The sequence below is a fragment of the Helianthus annuus genome, chromosome 12 (assembly GCF_002127325.2).
Source record: "Helianthus annuus cultivar XRQ/B chromosome 12, HanXRQr2.0-SUNRISE, whole genome shotgun sequence".
In the NCBI taxonomy this organism is placed as follows: Eukaryota; Viridiplantae; Streptophyta; class Magnoliopsida; order Asterales; family Asteraceae; genus Helianthus; species Helianthus annuus.
In genome coordinates this window covers 34,985,369-35,004,862 of record NC_035444.2, presented here as the reverse complement: position 1 = coordinate 35,004,862, position 19,494 = coordinate 34,985,369, and the positions used below count along the sequence as shown (strand labels likewise).

The window sequence follows — 19,494 nt, the reverse complement described above, 5'->3', positions numbered from 1 at the left end:
AATAAGCATAATCCCTAAACAAGAGATTCAAATTGGCAAATACACCCTGGTTCCCTATTCAACAAATAACGATGTGAATGTCTAACCTGAGTGAGAGCCACAAGATTAAATCGCCAACCATAAAATTGCAAAACTGAGCAAAACTAAACGGCACTACAGGAAGGTCTGTTAGACTATCTCCAATACATCCTTAATACCCTTGCCCTTGCAAGCCCTTACAAGCCCTTACTATTGGAGTAAGGGTGCCCTTTGAGGCCCTTACTAATGAAGCCCTTAGTTATGGATGGTGTTTGTATTGGTTTTGGTGATAAGGTGGGCCCAAACTATAAGAAAAAAACTTTAATTTAAATATTCTGTGTAGTTGATAGGTGATGAGGTGGAAATTTAGAAGAGTAAGGATATTTGTATGGTTAGAGATAAAATGAAGGTTTTAAGGATTTGTAAGGATATGATGTGGCAGGCGACATGGCAGCTAAGGATGCTTAAGGGTGTCCGTAGCATTGGAGATAGTCTTATATATTGCCGCTTTGGCTTCTGCACCCACCGCTCCATGTGCTTTCAAATCTCTCTTAGTGCCATTGGGTTATTAGGTTTATGTAATGTTAACAGATGAGGAATTTGGGCCTGATCTATTAGAATTGGGTTTTTAGGTTTATGTAATGTTTACAAATGAGAGATTTGGGCCTGATCTATTAGAAAATTGATGGCCTTTCAAATTGGAAAATTGGTGGCCCTTCAAATTTGGTGGCCCTAGGCTTAGGTCTAGGTTCATATACCCATTCTTCCGGCTCTGGAAGTGGCGATGTACACATAAAATCTTTTCGTACTAGTTTGTAATTAAATCTTTTTAAAACAATTTGTTGACATGAAGTGGTAATATACACCAAACTCATAAAGTATAACGTCAATCACGAAATCAATATAAAAAACTTAATTTAGATAGATTTTAATCATCCAAGAAAAAACCCACCTTCTCACCACCTTCTTCAACCAAAAGGACCCGACCAGTTCTTGCGTTGCTAACCAATGACCTATTAGTATTACAGACCACTTTTTGTGGGTCTTTTATATTTTTTCTAAGATGAATATTATATATACACACATGTGCAAGTTCTAATTTTGCAGGGTCCTTTATATTTTTCTAATATGAATATTATATATACATACATGCAAGTTGTATTTTATGATTATAACATATTTGGCCAATTGACCATGCCGGCTAATTACGACGATTACCAACTTCTCCGGACATGGTTTTCTGTATTATATTAGAACGAAACTTGTCTTAAATGAGTCAACTATTGCATAGAGTTGACTTTTCTCTATGACGTTTAGATCGATCAAGAAACACATATCTTTATCGGCTCTTTTGTGTTCATTAATCATTAGTGATGAGGGAACTATGTATCATATGTTACTGTTTTTCCTTGTTTCTCATCTTAAATTGCTACTCAACCACTGCCCAGCCGCCCTTCGATTACCCTACTGCAAATCTTTCCACCTCATGGGCCAACACTGAATCTTTACGCCATTCTGTTAACTTCACAGATGGCTCAAGGGTCCGAGCCATCCTCCTTAGAGGATCATTCGGACCCAAATTCGCCTGTGGTTTCTTCTGCAACGGAACCTGCACCTCTTACCTCTTTGCTGTCTTCATCGTTCAAACCAACAGCGGAGGTGGTATCGTTCAACCAGCAAGTGGCTTCCCTCAAGTGGTGTGGTCAGCAAACCGTGACCATCCGGTTAGCTATGGTGCAACACTGAACCTCACTGAAACCGGAGAATTGGCACTGCAGGATGTTGATGGAAGCATCGTTTGGACTACCAACACTGCACGCAAATCTGTTGCTGGTTTGAACTTAACTGATGATGGAAACCTAGTGTTGTTTGATGCCAATAGCTCTGTGGTTTGGCAATCTTTTGATTACCCAACTGACTGTTTGGTTCAGGGGCAAAGACTTTATCTAGAACAGTCGTTGATACCTAGTGCTTCATCTACCAATTGGACGGCCCAAACAGGTTTGTTTTCTCTTCAAGTCACGGATAAAGGTTTGTTTGCTTATGTTGGATCAAACCCTCCACAAGCCTATTACAGTAGGCCGGTCTTTGGCAACGATACAAATACAGGAAGAAGATATGTTAGGTTCTTGAACGGTAGTTTATCTTTGTTCATTCTTTCGGTTGAGCCAAGCGAGCCTGATGATGTGATTCCCATACCTCGAGCATCATCGACCCAGTATATGAAACTAATGCCGGACGGGCATTTGAAAGTGTTTGAATGGAAAGAAAGCTGGTTAGTGGTGGCTGATCTATTTAACAATAGTCTTGGAGAGTGTAATTATCCTATGGCTTGTGGGAGAAATGGCATTTGCTCGGGTAATCAACAGTGTAGCTGTCCGATATCAAGCTCTCCCAGGAGAGACTATTTCAGAGCAGTAAATGATCTCCAACCAGACATGGGTTGCAATGAAATTACTCTACTCACATGTAACACCCAAGACCAGACTTTTATTGCACTTGATAACATTATGTACTTCAACACTATTACAGACACGGAGAGGGTGGACATAGAGACTTGCAAAAAAGCATGTGCCAACAACTGCTTATGCAAAGCAGCTCTATTTGAGTATGGTTCAAACTCTTCAACTGGAGTTTGCTATTTGCCTTCTGAACTCTTCACAATGATGAATGTTGATCCAAATGTGGTGCATCGTAATTCTTCAGCTTTCATAAAAGTGCAGAATGTAAGGTCACCTCCATTGGCTTCTAAGTCTCAAGCAAATTTAGGAGTTATATTACCTTCCACTATTGGAAGTGTTTTGTTTCTGCTTGGGGTTATAGGTTTACTTACTTACATAATCCATAAGCGAAGACGGCACGCTCAAAGTAAGGAAGAGTCTATAGGCGAGGTACTAGGAATGCCGAATCGGTTTTCCTATGACGAATTGAAAACTGCCACAAATAATTTCTATAAAAAGCTTGGTGAAGGAGGATTCGGAGCAGTTTTCGAAGGGACTCTTGAAGACGGCTCGAAGATTGCTGTAAAGTGTCTTGAGGGTCTGGGGCAGGTTAACAAATCATTCCTAGCCGAGGTTCAATCCATTGGTGGCATTCACCATGTGAATCTGGTTAGACTCAGAGGTTATTGTGCTTGGAAATCACAACGTTTTCTCGTGTATGAATTCATGAGTAACGGGTCATTAGATCGGTGGATCTACCATGGAGATCGAGAGCAAGTACTGGAGTGGGAATGCAGAAAGAAAATCATTCTTGATGTAGCCAAGGGTCTAGCATATCTTCATGAAGATTGTAGGCAAAAAATCATCCACTTAGATATTAAACCTCAAAACATATTGCTGGACGGTGATTTCAATGCAAAAGTATCAGATTTCGGGTTGTCAAAGCTCATAGACAGAAATCAATCCGAAGTGATGACTACGATGAGAGGAACCCCGGGATATCTGGCTCCAGAATGGTTGAACTCAGTTATTACTGAAAAAGTGGATGTATATAGCTTCGGGATCGTTCTCTTGGAGATGTTGTGTGGAAGGAAGAATTTTGACAAATCTCAGCCTGAAGAAAGCTGGCACTTACTTGGTTTACTTCAAAAATGTTGCGAACAAGAAATGTTGTTAGATATGGTTGACAAGTACAGTGAAGACATGCAGACACACAGTTCAGAAGTCGTGGAGATGATTAAAGTAGCTTCATGGTGTTTACAATATGATTATACGAAAAGGCCTTCAATGTCAACAGTCGTTAAGGTGTTAGAAGGCGTAATGAAAGTCGAATCAAGGTTGGATTACAACTTCACAGATCCTAGAATGCAAAACACAGCATTAGTTGAACACGAGAAAGATATGACACCATTGATGGCTTCTGTTCTGTCTGGTCCTAGGTGAGGGTATCCTTGTCTTTTCATCTTTTCAGGGGTTATTGTGTAAATAAGTTATATAGAAGGACTATTTTGTAAAATAAAATGATATTTAATTAAACAAAAATCACACACCCTCTCTGTCTTCTCTTGCTTCTCTCTCTCTCTCTAAAAAAACCTCTGCATCGTCTCTCTCTCTAAAAACCCTAGTACGGTGGTCGATGATACGCAACTTTTATGTTTCGTTCGTTTATTTCGTTTTGTATGGGCCAGGGACCGATTTGGTATTTCGTTATTTGTTTGGGTTGTTTTGTATTTTTCATGTTTAAAACTCTGTGATTTGGTTTTGATGAATTATCCAGAAATTATTTGCCAACTTCTTCTCCTAGTTTCTCTCTAAACCTATCAAAGGTATCAGAGCTTGCCGATTCCTCATCGGATCTCTGTACCGCCGCCGCCATGACGAACACTCGCAACCAGGAAATCGACAACGCTCTCAAGTCCCACGACAAAGCTATCACCGACATCCAGGCTGCGTTGTCGGCGTTGATGAAGCAACAAGAACAAGCCTCGAAACAGCAGGAGGAGATCCTCAAACACGTGCGCGATAAACCAGATCAGATTTCAGGCAGCAGCTTCGGGTCGTTTTCCGGTAACGACGGGGATGGCCGAGGGTCCAAGCCGTTCAGAATCGGTAAGATTGAGTTTCCAAAATTCTCGGGTGAAGATGTTGAGGGTTGGGTATACCGTTGCGAACACTTTTTCGCAATGGACGAGACTTCGGATGAGACAAAACTGCGCTGTGCCGCCGTTCACTTGGAGGGCAATGCGCTCCAGTGGCATCGGGCTTTCATGAAGACCCGGAATGCGACCGTCGCAGAAATCCCTTGGGACGATTACGTTCGGTCCATCTCTGCTCGGTTCTCGAATACACTATTTGAAGATCCGTTGGAAGAAATGGCCTCTTTGACACAAACAGGTTCCCTGCACGAGTTGAATACGGCCTTCGACTCGTTACTGAACAAGGTTTCTCTCAGTGAAACCCAAGCAGTGAGTCTCTACATCAAGGCCCTACGACCCGATATCCGCGGCCCTGTGAAGATGTTTAAGCCTCGAACCTTACACGAGGCATACGGGTTGGCAAAAACGCAGGCCCTAAACAACGAGACGTGGGAAGAAAATGTGGTGGCCAAAAGGGCCGAGAAAATGTGGGGGTCACTCGGGGGTACGGGCTACGGTTCAAAGGGTGAAAGGATTGTTCTTTTGGAAAGGCATCAACAAGGTGGTGAGGAAGGTAGTTCGCAACTGTGACGTGTGCATGCGGGCAAAGAATGAAACGGTGGCGTTCGGTAGAGGCTGTAACAACCCCGGCGACGCCACCGTTTCATTCTTTGCCCGCATGCACACGTCACAGTTGCGAACTACCTTCCTCACCACCTTGTTGATGCCTTTCCAAAAGAACAATCCTTTCACCCTTTGAACCGTAGCCCGTACCCCCGAGTGACCCCCAACCGGCGATTCGTGACACATTTTAACCATTTCCTCGCGTAAGCCCCCGTCGTTACCCACCACCATTCGATCCCCTCTCGTCAACCATTTACCATTCCACCGAAACCGGCCGAGAAAATGTGCGAACTACGCTCCCGCTACGTTCCAAGCGCTTATGAACCACGTGTTCAAGTCTATGCTTCGGAAGGGAGTGTTAGTTTTTTTTGACGACATCCTCGTATACAGCCGAAACGAGGACGATCATTGGAGGCATCTAGAAAAGGTTTTGGAGATCATGCAGGCCAATAACTTGTTTGCGAAAGAATCGAAATGTGTGTTTGGGGGTCGAGCGATCGAGTATTTAGGCCATATTATAACGGAAGCGGGGGTGAGTACGGACCCGAAAAAAATTGAAGCGGTACAACAGTGGCCACCTCCGAAAACGGTCAAGCAGCTTAGGGGGGTTTTGGGCCTAGCCGGATACTATCGGCGATTTATACGTTCGTTCGGAATGATCGCGCGACCACTTACGGAGCTGTTAAAAAAGGATGCGTTTAAATGGGGTATGGAAGCACAAGACGCCTTCGAAAGGCTCAAAAGCGCACTCACCTCAGCCCCGGTCCTCACGCTGCCTGACCCGAGCAAAACGTTCGTCGTGGAGACCGATGCGTCGGCAGGAGGGGTTGGGGCCGTCCTCATGCAAGACCGTCACCCTGTTTCTTTTTTGTCTAAAGCGCTCTCCCCGAGAGCGAATGCGTTATCGGTCTACGAGAAAGAGTTGTTGGCGATTATGTTAGCAGTAAAGCAATGGCACTACTACCTAATTACGGGACCCTTCGTCATTCGCACGGATCAAAAGAGCCTGAAGCATCTACTTTCTCAAAAGGTAACAACTCCTCTCCAACATAAATGGCTTGCGAAACTTATGGGGTACGATTATTCTATTGAGTATAAAAAGGGCCGAGAAAATGTGGTGGCCGACGCACTGTCCAGGGTGCAAGGGAGTGAACTTTTTGTTACCGCGGTGTCGCAACTAGAACCGCTATTGTTAGATCGGATCGTGGAAAGTCAAAAAAGGGATATCGATTTGCAACAGATAGTGGATAAGATCAAAAACGGGGAGGGTAATGCAAGGTTTCGGTGGAATGGTAAATGGTTGACGAGAGGGGATCGAATGGTGGTGGGTAACGACGGGGGCTTACGCGAGGAAATGGTTAAAATGTGTCACGAATCGCCGGTTGGGGGTCACTCGGGGGTACGGGCTACGGTTCAAAGGGTGAAAGGATTGTTCTTTTGGAAAGGCATCAACAAGGTGGTGAGGAAGGTAGTTCGCAACTGTGACGTGTGCATGCGGGCAAAGAATGAAACGGTGGCGTCGCCGGGGTTGTTACAGCCTCTACCGATACCGAAGATGATTTTCGCGGACATCTCGATGGATTTTATCGGGGGATTACCAAGGGTTAAAGGTCGGGACACGGTTTTTGTAGTGGTGGATCGGCTTACGAAGTACGGGCATTTCATGTTGTTGGGTCACCCGTACTCGGCAAGGGATGTGGCGCAAGTATTTGTGGATAATGTATTCAAGTTGCACGGGTGCCCGAGTTCGATCGTATCAGACCGTGATCCGATATTTTTGAGTTCTTTTTGGAAGGAATTTTTAACTCTTCAAGGTATCGAATCCAAGTTATCTACCTCGTACCACCCCCAAACAGACGGTCAAACTGAAGTGGTAAACAGGTGTTTGGAGGGGTACTTGCGTTGCATGGTTATGGAGCGGCCGCATACGTGGGTTAAGTGGGTTTCGATGGCCGAGTGGTGGTACAACACCACCTTTCATTCGTCTTTGGGATGCACTCCGTTTGAAGCGTTGTATGGGTATCGTCCACCGTTACATGTACCGTATGTTCCGAAGGATGCTGGGGATAACGAGGTGGATGAGGTAATGAGAGACCGGGAAGCGGCTATTGGGGTACTACGTCAATCATTGTTGAAAGCTCAGAACAGGATGAAACAACAAGCGGATAAGAGAAGGTCAGAACGGGAATTTGAACCAGGACAGTGGGTATACCTCAAGCTCCAACCGTATATGCAGAACTCGTTGAGAGGTTACAAGCATTCGAAGCTCACTCCTAAGTATTTTGGGCCGTTTTTGATTGTGGAAAAAGTGGGGATGGTGGCGTATAAGTTGGATCTACCGGCGGAGGCTCATATCCATCCGGTCTTTCACGTGTCATTACTCAAAGGCCCGGTTGGTGCTCCAGATAAAGTCGTTCCATTGCCGGTCGAGGCTCGGTTCAACCTTAGGCCGGTGGCTGTGATCGATAGGAAGTGGGTAAAGAGGGGAAACCGGGCAGCAATGAAAGTGTTAGTGCAGTGGAGGGATCAAACGGTTCAAGATGCTACGTGGGAGTTCTTGGATGACATGCAGCTACGTTTTCCAGATTTCTCCGCGCTCACTCTTGAGGACAAAAGTGGCTAAGGAGGGAGCATTGATACGCAACTTTTATGTTTCGTTCGTTTATTTCGTTTTGTATGGGCCAGGGACCGATTTGGTATTTCGTTATTTGTTTGGGTTGTTTTGTATTTTTCATGTTTAAAACTCTGTGATTTGGTTTTGATGAATTATCCAGAAATTATTTGCCAACTTCTTCTCCTAGTTTCTCTCTAAACCTATCAGTCGATGGCGGATTGTGGTGGGTCTGATGGTGATGGTGGGTTTAGCGGCGGTGGGAGGGTGCGATGGTGATGATTGATTTAGCGATGGCAGAGGTGTGCGGTGGTGGGTGGTGGATTGAGGTGGGTGTGAAAGTGTTGATGGGTGTACGATGGTGGGTGAACGATGGTTCTGATGGTGGTGAGTGAAGGGTAGATGTGGTGGTGGGTTAGGGGCGGCGGTGGTTTAGGGGCGGCGATGGGTTAGGGCTATATTGGCTAGAGCTCAAGCAACAAAGAAAGGAATTGCATTGGTTTCTCAAGCTCTCAAAGAAAAAAGAAAATGGAGGAGTTGAGGTAAGCTCAGATTATTAGAAACTGTATTCTTGGGCTTGACCCAGAAATGAATATCCCCATCTGGAGCTGTTACATTATATATATTCACTGATTAAATCATTGGTGTTTGCTTTTGTCATTTGTCATCCAAAGTAAAGTAAAAGCACTTGTCATTATCTTGAACATATATTGAAGCTGAATGATGAGTTGTGTTGAATGAATTGAAGTTTTAGATCTGAGTTGGAAAGGTGTTTGATAAAGGAGAGCGTTCAGACAGAGATGGGTAAGAGAGAGGGGGAGAGTTGTAAATATCATTTTGGTTTATTTTATTAAACAATATTAAAAAAACTGAGTTGAATGACCAAATTACCCTTGTGTAATATGATTTAACTAAAAAAATCTAACTGGGTTTGGCCTAAAGGACATAACGTGCAAGATTTTGGAACATTAAGGACAAAACTCGTCAAATTTAAAGGTAAAGGACAGCGCCTGTAATTTGGTGTAAACATAAAGGACAAAACTTGTAATTTACTCTTCTAGATATAAATAAAAACTGTTTATATCATTACGCACTTTATTACATTAAAAGAATGCTTATATTTTTTAATGAGTAAACTGTCATTTTGGTACCTAAGGTTTGGCCAGTTTTGCTATTTAAGTCCAAATTTCAAACCTTTTGCCATTTTGGTCCCTGTGGTTTCGTTTTTTTGCCATTTGGGTCCAAATTTCAAATTTGGCCAAATTCGCCAACTTAAAACCTTCTATTTTGTCTTTATTCTCAAGGGCATTTTGGTCATTTTAGAATTATTATAACTCACAACTGATTAAAAACCATCTAAGTCAACCTGCTCATTCTCTTCATCTACATCAACATTACTGCACACACTACACACTGTCTCTCTCTCTCTCTCATAAACACCCTTTGTCTATCTCTTCTCCCTCTCTCTCTCTCTCTCTCTCAAGCAACACCACCGCCACCAGAACTCCACCACCGCCACCATCAACACCCACCCATCAACATTGAATCATCATCATCTGTTTCATCCCCCTGTCTCTCTTTTTCTCTCTGTCTGTCTCTCTCTCTCTCTCTCTCTCTCTCTAACACAAATCAAGTCCAGTTTCATGTAAGCACCGGGATCAGAAAACAGAGAATCATTCAACCACATTACACCGGAGAAGTAGAAGTCTATTCTGGCACCTGGATCGGCGTCGATTGGGACGGATCAGTTAACGGAGAAGTCACCATCAATTGAAACCCTCAACAGAGGGTTTAGTTTCCCCGTCGTCAACAACCAAAAAAACATGTTGCTTAGAGAGAGAGAGAGAGAGAGGTCTAACAGAGGGTTTAGTTTCCCCGTCGCCGCCGCTTCCACCGTCAACAACCTCTCAAAAATGTCAAAACCCTAACCCTCCACCGGATTTGCAACCACCTTCGACCAATTTCCCTATTATCTAAGGTATATATATTTGTCTGGATTTGAGAAAGAGAGAGAGAGAGAGAAAGGAAGAAGATGAGGTAGGGATGATGGTAGTGTAGTGGTGGTGGTGCGGGGGTGGAGGTGGAGGTGAAGCCATCGGGGATGGTGGTGGTTGTCCAGAGGTGGCGACAGTTGGATCGTGGTGTTGGGGTTTCAGTGGGATGCTGGTGGTGGGGGTGGGGTGGTGGTGGTGGTAGTTCAGAGAGAGAGAGAGAACAGAGTGAGAAAGAAAGTTGAGAGAGAGAGAGAGTTGTCTGTATGTGTGTGTGTGTGTGTGTATATATATAATTGTTTTAGGGTATTGTCATATATATTAATAAATGAAGCAAATGAACAGTAAACTACAGTATAATATAATATTATATTAGTTTTTTTATAATTTTATTATCTTAATATTATAATAATTGTTATCTCTTTTGCTTTTTAAGTCTGATAAGTTTGGTGTTAACCAGTACTTGTATCGAAAATACCGGTTTGTTATCAGTACATGAAGGTAAAAACCAGCACCAGCCTAGTACATAAAACGCCAAAAGTCGGTACCGGATTGAGTTTGATAATCTTTTAGTTCGAGAAATTTGGTACTGCTACCCAGTACCATTTGCTCATCCCTAATCACGGGTACCGTACGAACACCAACGGTATCGTACAACTTTTTTTTAGTTTCAGGGTAGGGATAAGCTCGGTGCCAACTGATACCGAATCGGTATTGGTGCCGAAAATACCGGTTACGGTATCGGTATCGGTATATGAAGGTAAAAACCGGTAGCGAACTGGTACTAGGAATGCCAAACGCCAGTACCGAACTGGTACTTAGGATCTTTCGGTTCAGGAAATTCGGTACCGGTAACCATTACTATTTGCCCATCTCTGACTACTGGCTTCTACCGAACAACATCATTACCACACAACTTTTTTAGTTGATTTTTTTTTGGTTATTTTTTAGTGTTTTTTAATAACATTTTCTTTTTATTTTGTCAGTGATTCCGTGTGCAACGCGCTCGTAGTGATTTCAAACACATATAAACACAGACTAAATTACAAAAGAAGTTCGCCGCAACGCGGCGGCGGTTTGTATAACTAGTTATATATATAACTGAGTTATAATAATTTTAAAATGACCAAAATGCCCCTGAGAATAAAGACAAAATAGAAGGTTTTAAGTTGGGGAATCTGGCCAAATTTGAAATTTGGACCAAAATGACAAAAAAACGAAACCACAGGGACCAAAATGGAAAAAGGTTTGAAATTTGGACTAAAGTGGTAAAACTGGCCAAACCTCAGGGACCAAAATGGCAGTTTACTCTTTTTTAATTTTAGAAAAGTTTAGTAACGTTATAGTAAATTTGAATTAGTTTATTATGCTTCATGAGATTTTATTTTATAGAAACGGGTTCGGGAGAAAACGCTCAAAAGTGTGATAACGGTGAGAACGCTTCCTAACCCAACACGTGTCACGCCGCTTAGAGAAGGGCGGAGGGGCTTTTTTGTCCTTTCATATTTCTTTTTTCAAACGCGTGTCACTTCATCTTTTCATTTTTTGGCGTTTAATAAATACGCGGCGTTTTTATTGTTTTTATAGATCAAAATCATAGTAAATATTTTGGCGTCTTAAGTATTGTTTTGGCGTTTTTTATTGTTTTTTAGATCAGGATGCAGACTTTTAATGTAAAAAACATCAGTAATTTTCTTGATTTTATTATATCAAGTGTTTTGCCATGTAGGATACAGGCCTATAATGTGACAGACAATTATGCCGTCTTAAAAAGATAAATAAATTTCAATTTTCCATGTTTGGCAATAATGATATCGTCTCTTTATTTTACTGTTTCTTTCAATTTTCATCTGTCAATTAGTGTTGATTTTTTCAGAAATATTTTGTTTGCATTTTTTGGCGTTTTATATAGCAAATATCGTGTTTTGCTAGCATTCGTTCTCACAGTTTTTCACACTATCAGACGTTTTGTTGTTTGTAGTTTTTGGCGTTTTATACTCATTTTTTTAAAATAGTAGAGAATTAGATGATAAACAACAGAGAATTAGATAACAAACAATAGAAAATGAAAAAATAAAATAAAAATTATAATCTAATTTCTCATCCAAATCTTCACTGTCATCAGTCTCTTCTACTTTAACCTTTTTGGCGTTTTGAACCTGTTTTTGAATACCTTATTTAGATCCTTATTTTCCTACATAATGGCCGTCTTTAGAAGATGCTTATTTTTTGTGGCATCCTTTATGGTGGGTGGATATACACTTGTTTGATGACATGTTGAAGACCAACGCCTGCTCTAATGTACTGTTCCCTTCATGCCATCAATCTATCCATCAAGAACAAAGTGACATGATGTCATATCAGTGTCATCAGTCTCTCTATCTTGAATATTTGTCCAACTCATTCAGCAAAAGATTATAGAGATACCCAACTCAGAGAAGAATCCATTCAGTGAAACTTCATTCAGATCAATACTCAATATAGCAGAATCGAGGTTGTGTATCTGTGGCTTTTTTAATTATTATTTTTGGCGTCTTTAAAGTGAATGGTTTCTAGGAAACATGGCGTTTTTTTCTAGGGTTGTGATCAGTTGAGTGTGCAGAGACGTCTCTCTTATAGGATGTTTTTGACGCGTAATTAAGGCGGGCTTTTATTTATAATATATGATATTAATAAAGTAGCCGTCTTTTCAGTTACTGTGTATTTTTATGTTTTTTTCTTTTTTTTTTTGTTCAGCTTTTTATGAGTTTTTAGGGTCATAGACTTTCCATCTCCCAAGTTTGGCGTTTTTGAATGGGTTTAAGTAGTTTTTGGCGTTTTTTTTTCCATTTTTTAGCTTTTATTAATTAATACTTCTGCAAATTACTTTCATTATAGTTTGGGAGTTTTTGGCGTTTTTACTCCATTTATGACGTTTCATACGTATTATGACTGTTTGGCGTTTTATTAATATAATGTATTTTTTTATTCTAAGTTGAAAAATACATAGCAAACAACAGAAAAAGAAAATTAAAAAAAATAAAAATAAAAACAATTCATCTTCAAAATCTTCACTGTCATCAGTCTCTTTCTTCTATGAATCATGTTCGCTGGTGGTTTGGCTTAGCCATGCTTGTGTTTTTGTGGCTGTTTGGAAAGACAACATGACATGAGTTTTTTTTTTTTTTTTTTGAATATGTATTTTCAAACAACTCATTGGTGTCATTCATCTTTTCATGCCATGAAAATATTGATCAAGAACAAAACACAGAAAATGACATAAGTCTGACCCCAGCATCTTTTTGTTTATGATTTGTCCATCTCATGCAACAAAATGTTATTTGAGTCCCAGCACCTCAGGGAAGAATGCATTATCCGAAATTTGGCGTAGAACAATATTTGAATATACAAGAAACGATATTTGGCATTTTTGGCGTTTTACTGAGGAAATAGTGTATCTGAAAGAACCGTTGATTTTTTTGGAATCTTTGATGTTTGAGTGTTTTTGTGTTTTCTAAGATGAATGGTATATAGTAGAAAATATAGCGTTTTTTGAGTAGTTGTGTTTGATGTTTTGGGGATTTTGGCGTTTGTAAGATGAATGGTATATAGTAGAAAATATGGCGTTTCAGGTTCTGGGGGGGGGGGGGGTTGTTTTTATGTCTGGGATGTTTTTGTTTATATAGCGATGTATTTTGGTCCGTAATGGCGTTTTATTCATCAGTTTGGCGTTTTGGTATAGAGGTGTAAAAACGTTTTTACCCTTAATAAGGCGTGTTCATGTAATAAAATTGATGTTATTTATGAAAACGCCACCGCCCCAATCTAGTCCATAGATTGTTTTAATCGGACGATCCATAAGCGTTCTCACCGTTCTCATACTTTCTACCGTTTTCTCTAAATCACGACCCTTATTTTATAATAATATATATTGGTATACCTATAAGAATAAACTTGTACAATTAGATCTAAGGGACTTATCAATAAACAGACCATTTTAAACTACTACAAAAAGTAATCACACCCTGGTTTTGGTTTATATACGATTAACAAAATTATTAGAATTTAATTGAATAAAAGCTTCTTAAATTTTTCTAGTGATACAATAGTTGGATTTTACTTGATAAGTTGGGAGGTCGAACTCTCTTCACCAACCAGTATAGGTTTATCGGGCTGTTAATTATTGTAATAACAGTTATTTACATACCACCCCTCTACTTTAAAACTGTATCAGTTTAAGTCCCCAATATTTAGTTATATTCAGTTGTATCTTTTAATTTTATAGGCTTCTTACATGAGATGTTAATTGCTCCTTTGAAGAATTTTCTGCAACTTATTTTGCAAAATTCGTTTATAACATCAATATGTAAAGTGTTAAGTTTGTCTATTAACAATATATTATGTAGTGATACTTTTTAATATTAGATTATATATTGATACCGAAATATGATTTTAGTGAGTTTTAAATACATTTTATCTAATTATTGTAATTATTATATGCAAACACTAATTGAGATTGATATCATCTATGAAAAAAATTCTTATACGGAAATTATTCAAGAATCTTTTTATATATTTGAATTATCATTTTTATCAAAATAACCCTTTAAGGTTGAAAAATTATATTTGTTTGGGTTGGGTTGGCACAATGAGAATAGGACCATTAGTGAATGACAATCAAACATAATAGGCATAAATGAAAGTACTCAACAGTCGAGTGAATATTATCCTTCTATAAGTATCATCGTTCTTATACACATATCATCTTAAAACACTAAATCATTCTAAAACCTCTAGTTAGACATTACAGCCCCCCCCCCCCCCCCACACACACACACACAACAACAACAACAACAACAACAATAACAACAACAACAACAAGTATGGATGTTAATACAATTTGTTATGTTGTGTGTATCATGTTGGTCTCATATGCATTGAGATTGTTGAACTTGATGTGGTTTAAACCGAAGAAAATGGAGAAGTTTCTAAGAGACCAAGGTCTTGATGGTCGAGATTATAAATTTCCGTTTGGGGATTTGAAAGAGTTGATGCAATCGATCGTTGAAGCTAAAACTAAACCCATTGATCTAACAGATGACATAGTTCCCCGTGTCTTGCCGTTTGTCCATGAAATTGTCGCTACTCACGGTATGTGCAAGTGCTTGTAATTTATTTTGAGTTACACTTTATGCTTTACAAAAATAAGTATTAGGGACCGAAGTTCTTGAGCTAAAAATATGTAGCAAAATTAGCGATCTGTTACGGAAATAAAACAATCGCAGAGTTAACGTTTGATACAAATTCCAATCTTCCATCACAAAGTAGTCCCTACTTTTACAACCATAATGTGATTATTATATATTGATTTTAAATTTAAATATAACTTTCAGTCGTTAAAAGAACAATTATAAATTTATAATTGTAAAATCGTTCCAAATATTGGGTAACATATAATTTTTTTTCTGATAGTTTATAACAAAATATTTCCAAAACTTATAGTTTAAGGCTAATATCTGATGACATTTTCATGTATTATGCTTTAAATTTTTTTGGATATTTTAAACAAAATATTTCTAAAACTTGTAGTCTAAGGCTAATATCTGATGACATTTTCATTTACTAAGCTTTAAACAGGGGCGGATGTAGCATATAGTAAGGGGTGGCGTCCGCTACGGCTTGGCGTTCCGGCGATAGTGTAAAATTAGTGAAAATTTTGGAAAAATTTGACGTTTTTTCGATTTCGTTATCGCTTATTTCTAAAACTTTACGGCTTGGCGCGAATCCTAGATCCACCACTGGGCCTTTAAATCAAATTTGATGCAACGAAAACACAATCCAAGTATATGTTTACACCAAATTAGCTTAAGCTCACATGATATACGAAAATTTTAGACATCAACATTTTTTACCTTGATTGTAGTTTATAATAACTTAAATAAAAATTTATAGTCTCTTAATTATTTGAAAGATAAATTTATTTTATGAGTTTAATATTGTATATGAAGTATAAAAAATGAATGGTTACCAAACTACTTTAGAGTAATTTAAAAGGCTTTAATATGTCCTTGTTAGTTATTTATTTATTTTATTTATTTATTTATTATTATTTTTTGCCAATGATCTCTAGATCAAGTGGTGGAACTCTTGCATTTGTTTTGAGAGATGCAGGTTCGACTCTCACTTGTTGCAGAGTGAGGCACTGGTGGACAATGATAGGAGACCCAGGGAAACATGGGTTGGATCCTTGATCCAAACGAGTTTTACTGGTAATTTCACCGTCGTGCCTATGGGTGGGTGAGTTACTGGGTTTTCCTCGAAATTGGTGGTGGACTCGGGTTACTCTTGGAGTACTCCGTTTGTCCAGTGAGTGCTCTGAGAGTGCTCGGAATTGATTCTGTTGGTCGTTCAAAAAAAAAGTTATTTATTTTTTTAATTATTTTAAGCTTTAAATTTTGTGATTTACTAATTATGTGAATCTATCTGAAAAATAAGAAATATGTCAAAATATATGTATTGGTGTTGCTTTTAAAAGAAGGTTCTTTTCAAAACCAATAATATTTCAAGAACTGTGATAATCATATAATACACTTTTTACATCCTGTATTATATGTATCACATGAAACAATTATGTAATCATCATATACTTTCTGTCTCATTATTTTTTTTTATCTTTTATTGTTGGACACAACATATGTATTATGATGGTTTGTTGTACATAGCATATTATTGGTTATGATATATTTGGCCCTCTTATTTGTATAGGTAAAATTTGCTTTACATGGATGGGGAACAAACCAGTGGTGCACATATCTGAACCCATTATGATACGAGAGATATTAGCCAACTATCATCAATTTCAAAAACCAAGTGTAAACAATCCCTTAACCAAATTGCTAGCAACTGGACTAATCGACACGGATTCAGACAGATGGATCAAACATAGGAAGATCATTAATCCTGCATTCCATTTTGAGAAGCTCAAGGTTTCTTGTTCTTTCCTTGATTCTCTTTTTAAGTTAAGAACATGGTTTTAAAGATATTTATGTTGTTTGGTAGTAGCACATGGTACCTGCATTTTATGTGAGTTGCAGTGAGATGATCAAGATATGGGAAGAAATGATAACCAATGATCAAAACTCATGTGAAATGGATGTATGGCCTCACCTTCAGTCTTTTAGTAGTGATGTGATTTCACGTACAGCATTTGGTGGTAGTTTTGAGGAAGGAAGACAAATATCTATGCTTCAGCAAGAACAAGCAGAGCTTATCATAATGGCTGAACAGTCAGTTTATATTCCAGGATCTAGGTGAGTATTTCCATATAATATATTTGAAGGTCATACAAAATAACGAAATCCATGTAACGTATTATGTTTTATTAAATCATAACAAATATATATGACCTAATTATTGAAAGTAACAATGATTGCTACAATAGATTTTTGCCGACACACTCCAACACAAGGATTAAGGAGATTGAACAAGAAGTGAGGGCTTCGATAAGAAGTATAATCGACAAGAGAGTAACCATGATGAAAGCTGGGGAAATTGATAACAAAGACCTTTTGGGCATTCTCTTAGAATCCAACTACAAAGAAATTAAACACAGTGGGAATAGCTATTATGGACTAAGCATAGAGGAAGTCATTGAAAAGAGTGCAAACTTTTTTACTTTGCAGGTCAAGAGACCACCGGAAATTTGCTTGTGTGGACTATGATTTTATTAAGTCAATACACAGATTGGCAAACACATGCAAGAAATGAAGTTTTAGATGTACTTGGGGAGAAAAAACCAGATGTTGATGGGCTTAGTCGTCTAAAAGTTGTATGTATTTTCATTCTTGGTGCTATTAAGTTCCCTCAAATATAATAATATGGTTTAAAAAAAGAGATCTATTGTTGAATTCTTTATATGCAAACAAATAGAACACATTTTTTTGTTAACAACACATATGAATCTATCATCACATATGATGCCTCAGTGATGACCTACAAATATGTCAAAATTCAAAAAATAAAAAAAGTTATTTTTAATGGCCGTCGTTTACCCGTCGGTGAAAAGTTTGCCCGTAATTACCCATTGTCAACCATTGTTTATCCTTTGAATTTGCTTGCCATTAATTGTATACTTTATGTCTCACTACTGATGGCCAGGATGCAAAAAATCTTCTCAGTTGTTTCATTTTGTTTTTGTAGGTGAATATGATTTTAAACGAGGTTCTTCGACTATATCCACCAGGGGCAGCATTAGGAAGAATGATACATGAAGATACGAAATTAGGGAACATAACATTACAGGCCGGAACACATATCCAATTGAACACCATTCTTTTACATCGTGATCATGATCTATGGGGAGACGACGCAAAGGAGTTCAAGCCTGAGAGATTTATTAAAGGTGTGTCAAAGGCGACCAATGGACAAGCCTCGTACATTCCATTTGGAGGGGGGGCACGTATATGTATTGGACAAAACTTTGCCATGATGGAAGCAAAGATGGCACTCGTTATGATTCTTCGACGCTTCTCCTTTGAGTTGTCTCCTTCGTACTCCCATGCTCCACACCTCATCGTCACCCTACAACCTCAGTTTGGTGCTCACTTAATTCTACATAAACTTTAGATGGCTAATTGCATGTTTTATAAACTATTTGCATTATACAATTGCATGTTTAATAACTAGATTGCATTATATATACCACTATGGTTATTCCATCCGTTTGGTTGTAACATATGTAATAATAAAATTATATGTATGCTAATTGTTTTCCTATGTTTTGGAGGGTATTTTTCTATACGTTTTGGGAAAACGGTGGTAAAGCGATTTCAAAATCTACTAAATTGAATCTTTAAATTGCACAACTTTTGAATGGGGCCCTTAATTCACCAGTAAGTCGACTACAACAACAATCTCAATAATGTTAGGGGGAGGAAAAGTGTGACATTTCAATGGAAAACATAAATCTTTTAGAATCGTGGTTTCTATGCCTATGGAACAAGAACAGAAGCTAGACGTGGAAGAGAGAGTGTGTAATTTCAACTGGGACGACAAAGGTTTTGTCGTTGATTACTGTTCACTAGTCATATAACATATATGTTTGGTTCCTAAATATCGTTCAGATTTAAGTCTACCACTTGTAAAGGAGTTTTAATGGAGAACAACTAAATATAATTTAGGAACTACATGAACCATGTTTTGGTTTTCCGATCATATTTGAATACAATTATTTGATTTGAGATTGATTAAATAATCTCATATCTTTGCTTCCGATCATATTTAAATACAATGATTTGATTTGAGATTGATTAAATAATCTCATATCTTAGGCTACACGGTATGGGGGTCGTCCCCCTACCGTCTCGGTCCGGCGACGGCAACAACACCAAGCCGCCCCTCCCCGTCCCCGTCCTCAACGTCGCTTCCTGGACGTTGGCGACGAACCAAAACTGTGGGCCCCAGGTTTGCTTTTTAACCGTTAGATAAAAAAAATAAAAAAATAAAAATTCCAGTTCGCCGGAATCCTTGCCTGCTTCGTCGGAGAGGACAATGCCTTTCAAAGTGATAAGGTGTTCCAAGTTTGCTTATTTACAACAATGGTCCCTGTGGATTCAACAATGTTTTTTTAAGTTTATTTTTTTACAACAATGGTCCCTGGGCCTTTCAAATTTTCTGTTTGAATTTAAGTTATAATG

General features: G+C 38.8%; 1 protein-coding gene and 1 pseudogene across 1 annotated transcript; both read left to right on the top strand.

Moving 5' to 3' along the window:
• The first annotated feature begins 1,251 nt into the window (after positions 1 to 1,251).
• Positions 1,252 to 4,058, top strand: LOC110894657 (G-type lectin S-receptor-like serine/threonine-protein kinase SD2-5). The gene has a single exon (XM_022141882.2). The coding sequence runs from the start codon at positions 1,392 to 1,394 to the stop codon at positions 3,900 to 3,902; it is 2,511 nt and encodes an 836-aa protein (XP_021997574.1). The 5' UTR covers positions 1,252 to 1,391; the 3' UTR covers positions 3,903 to 4,058.
• A 10,624-nt stretch (positions 4,059 to 14,682) lies between these two features.
• LOC110894656 lies at positions 14,683 to 18,526 on the top strand (annotated as a pseudogene).
• Positions 18,527 to 19,494: the final 968 nt, after the last annotated feature.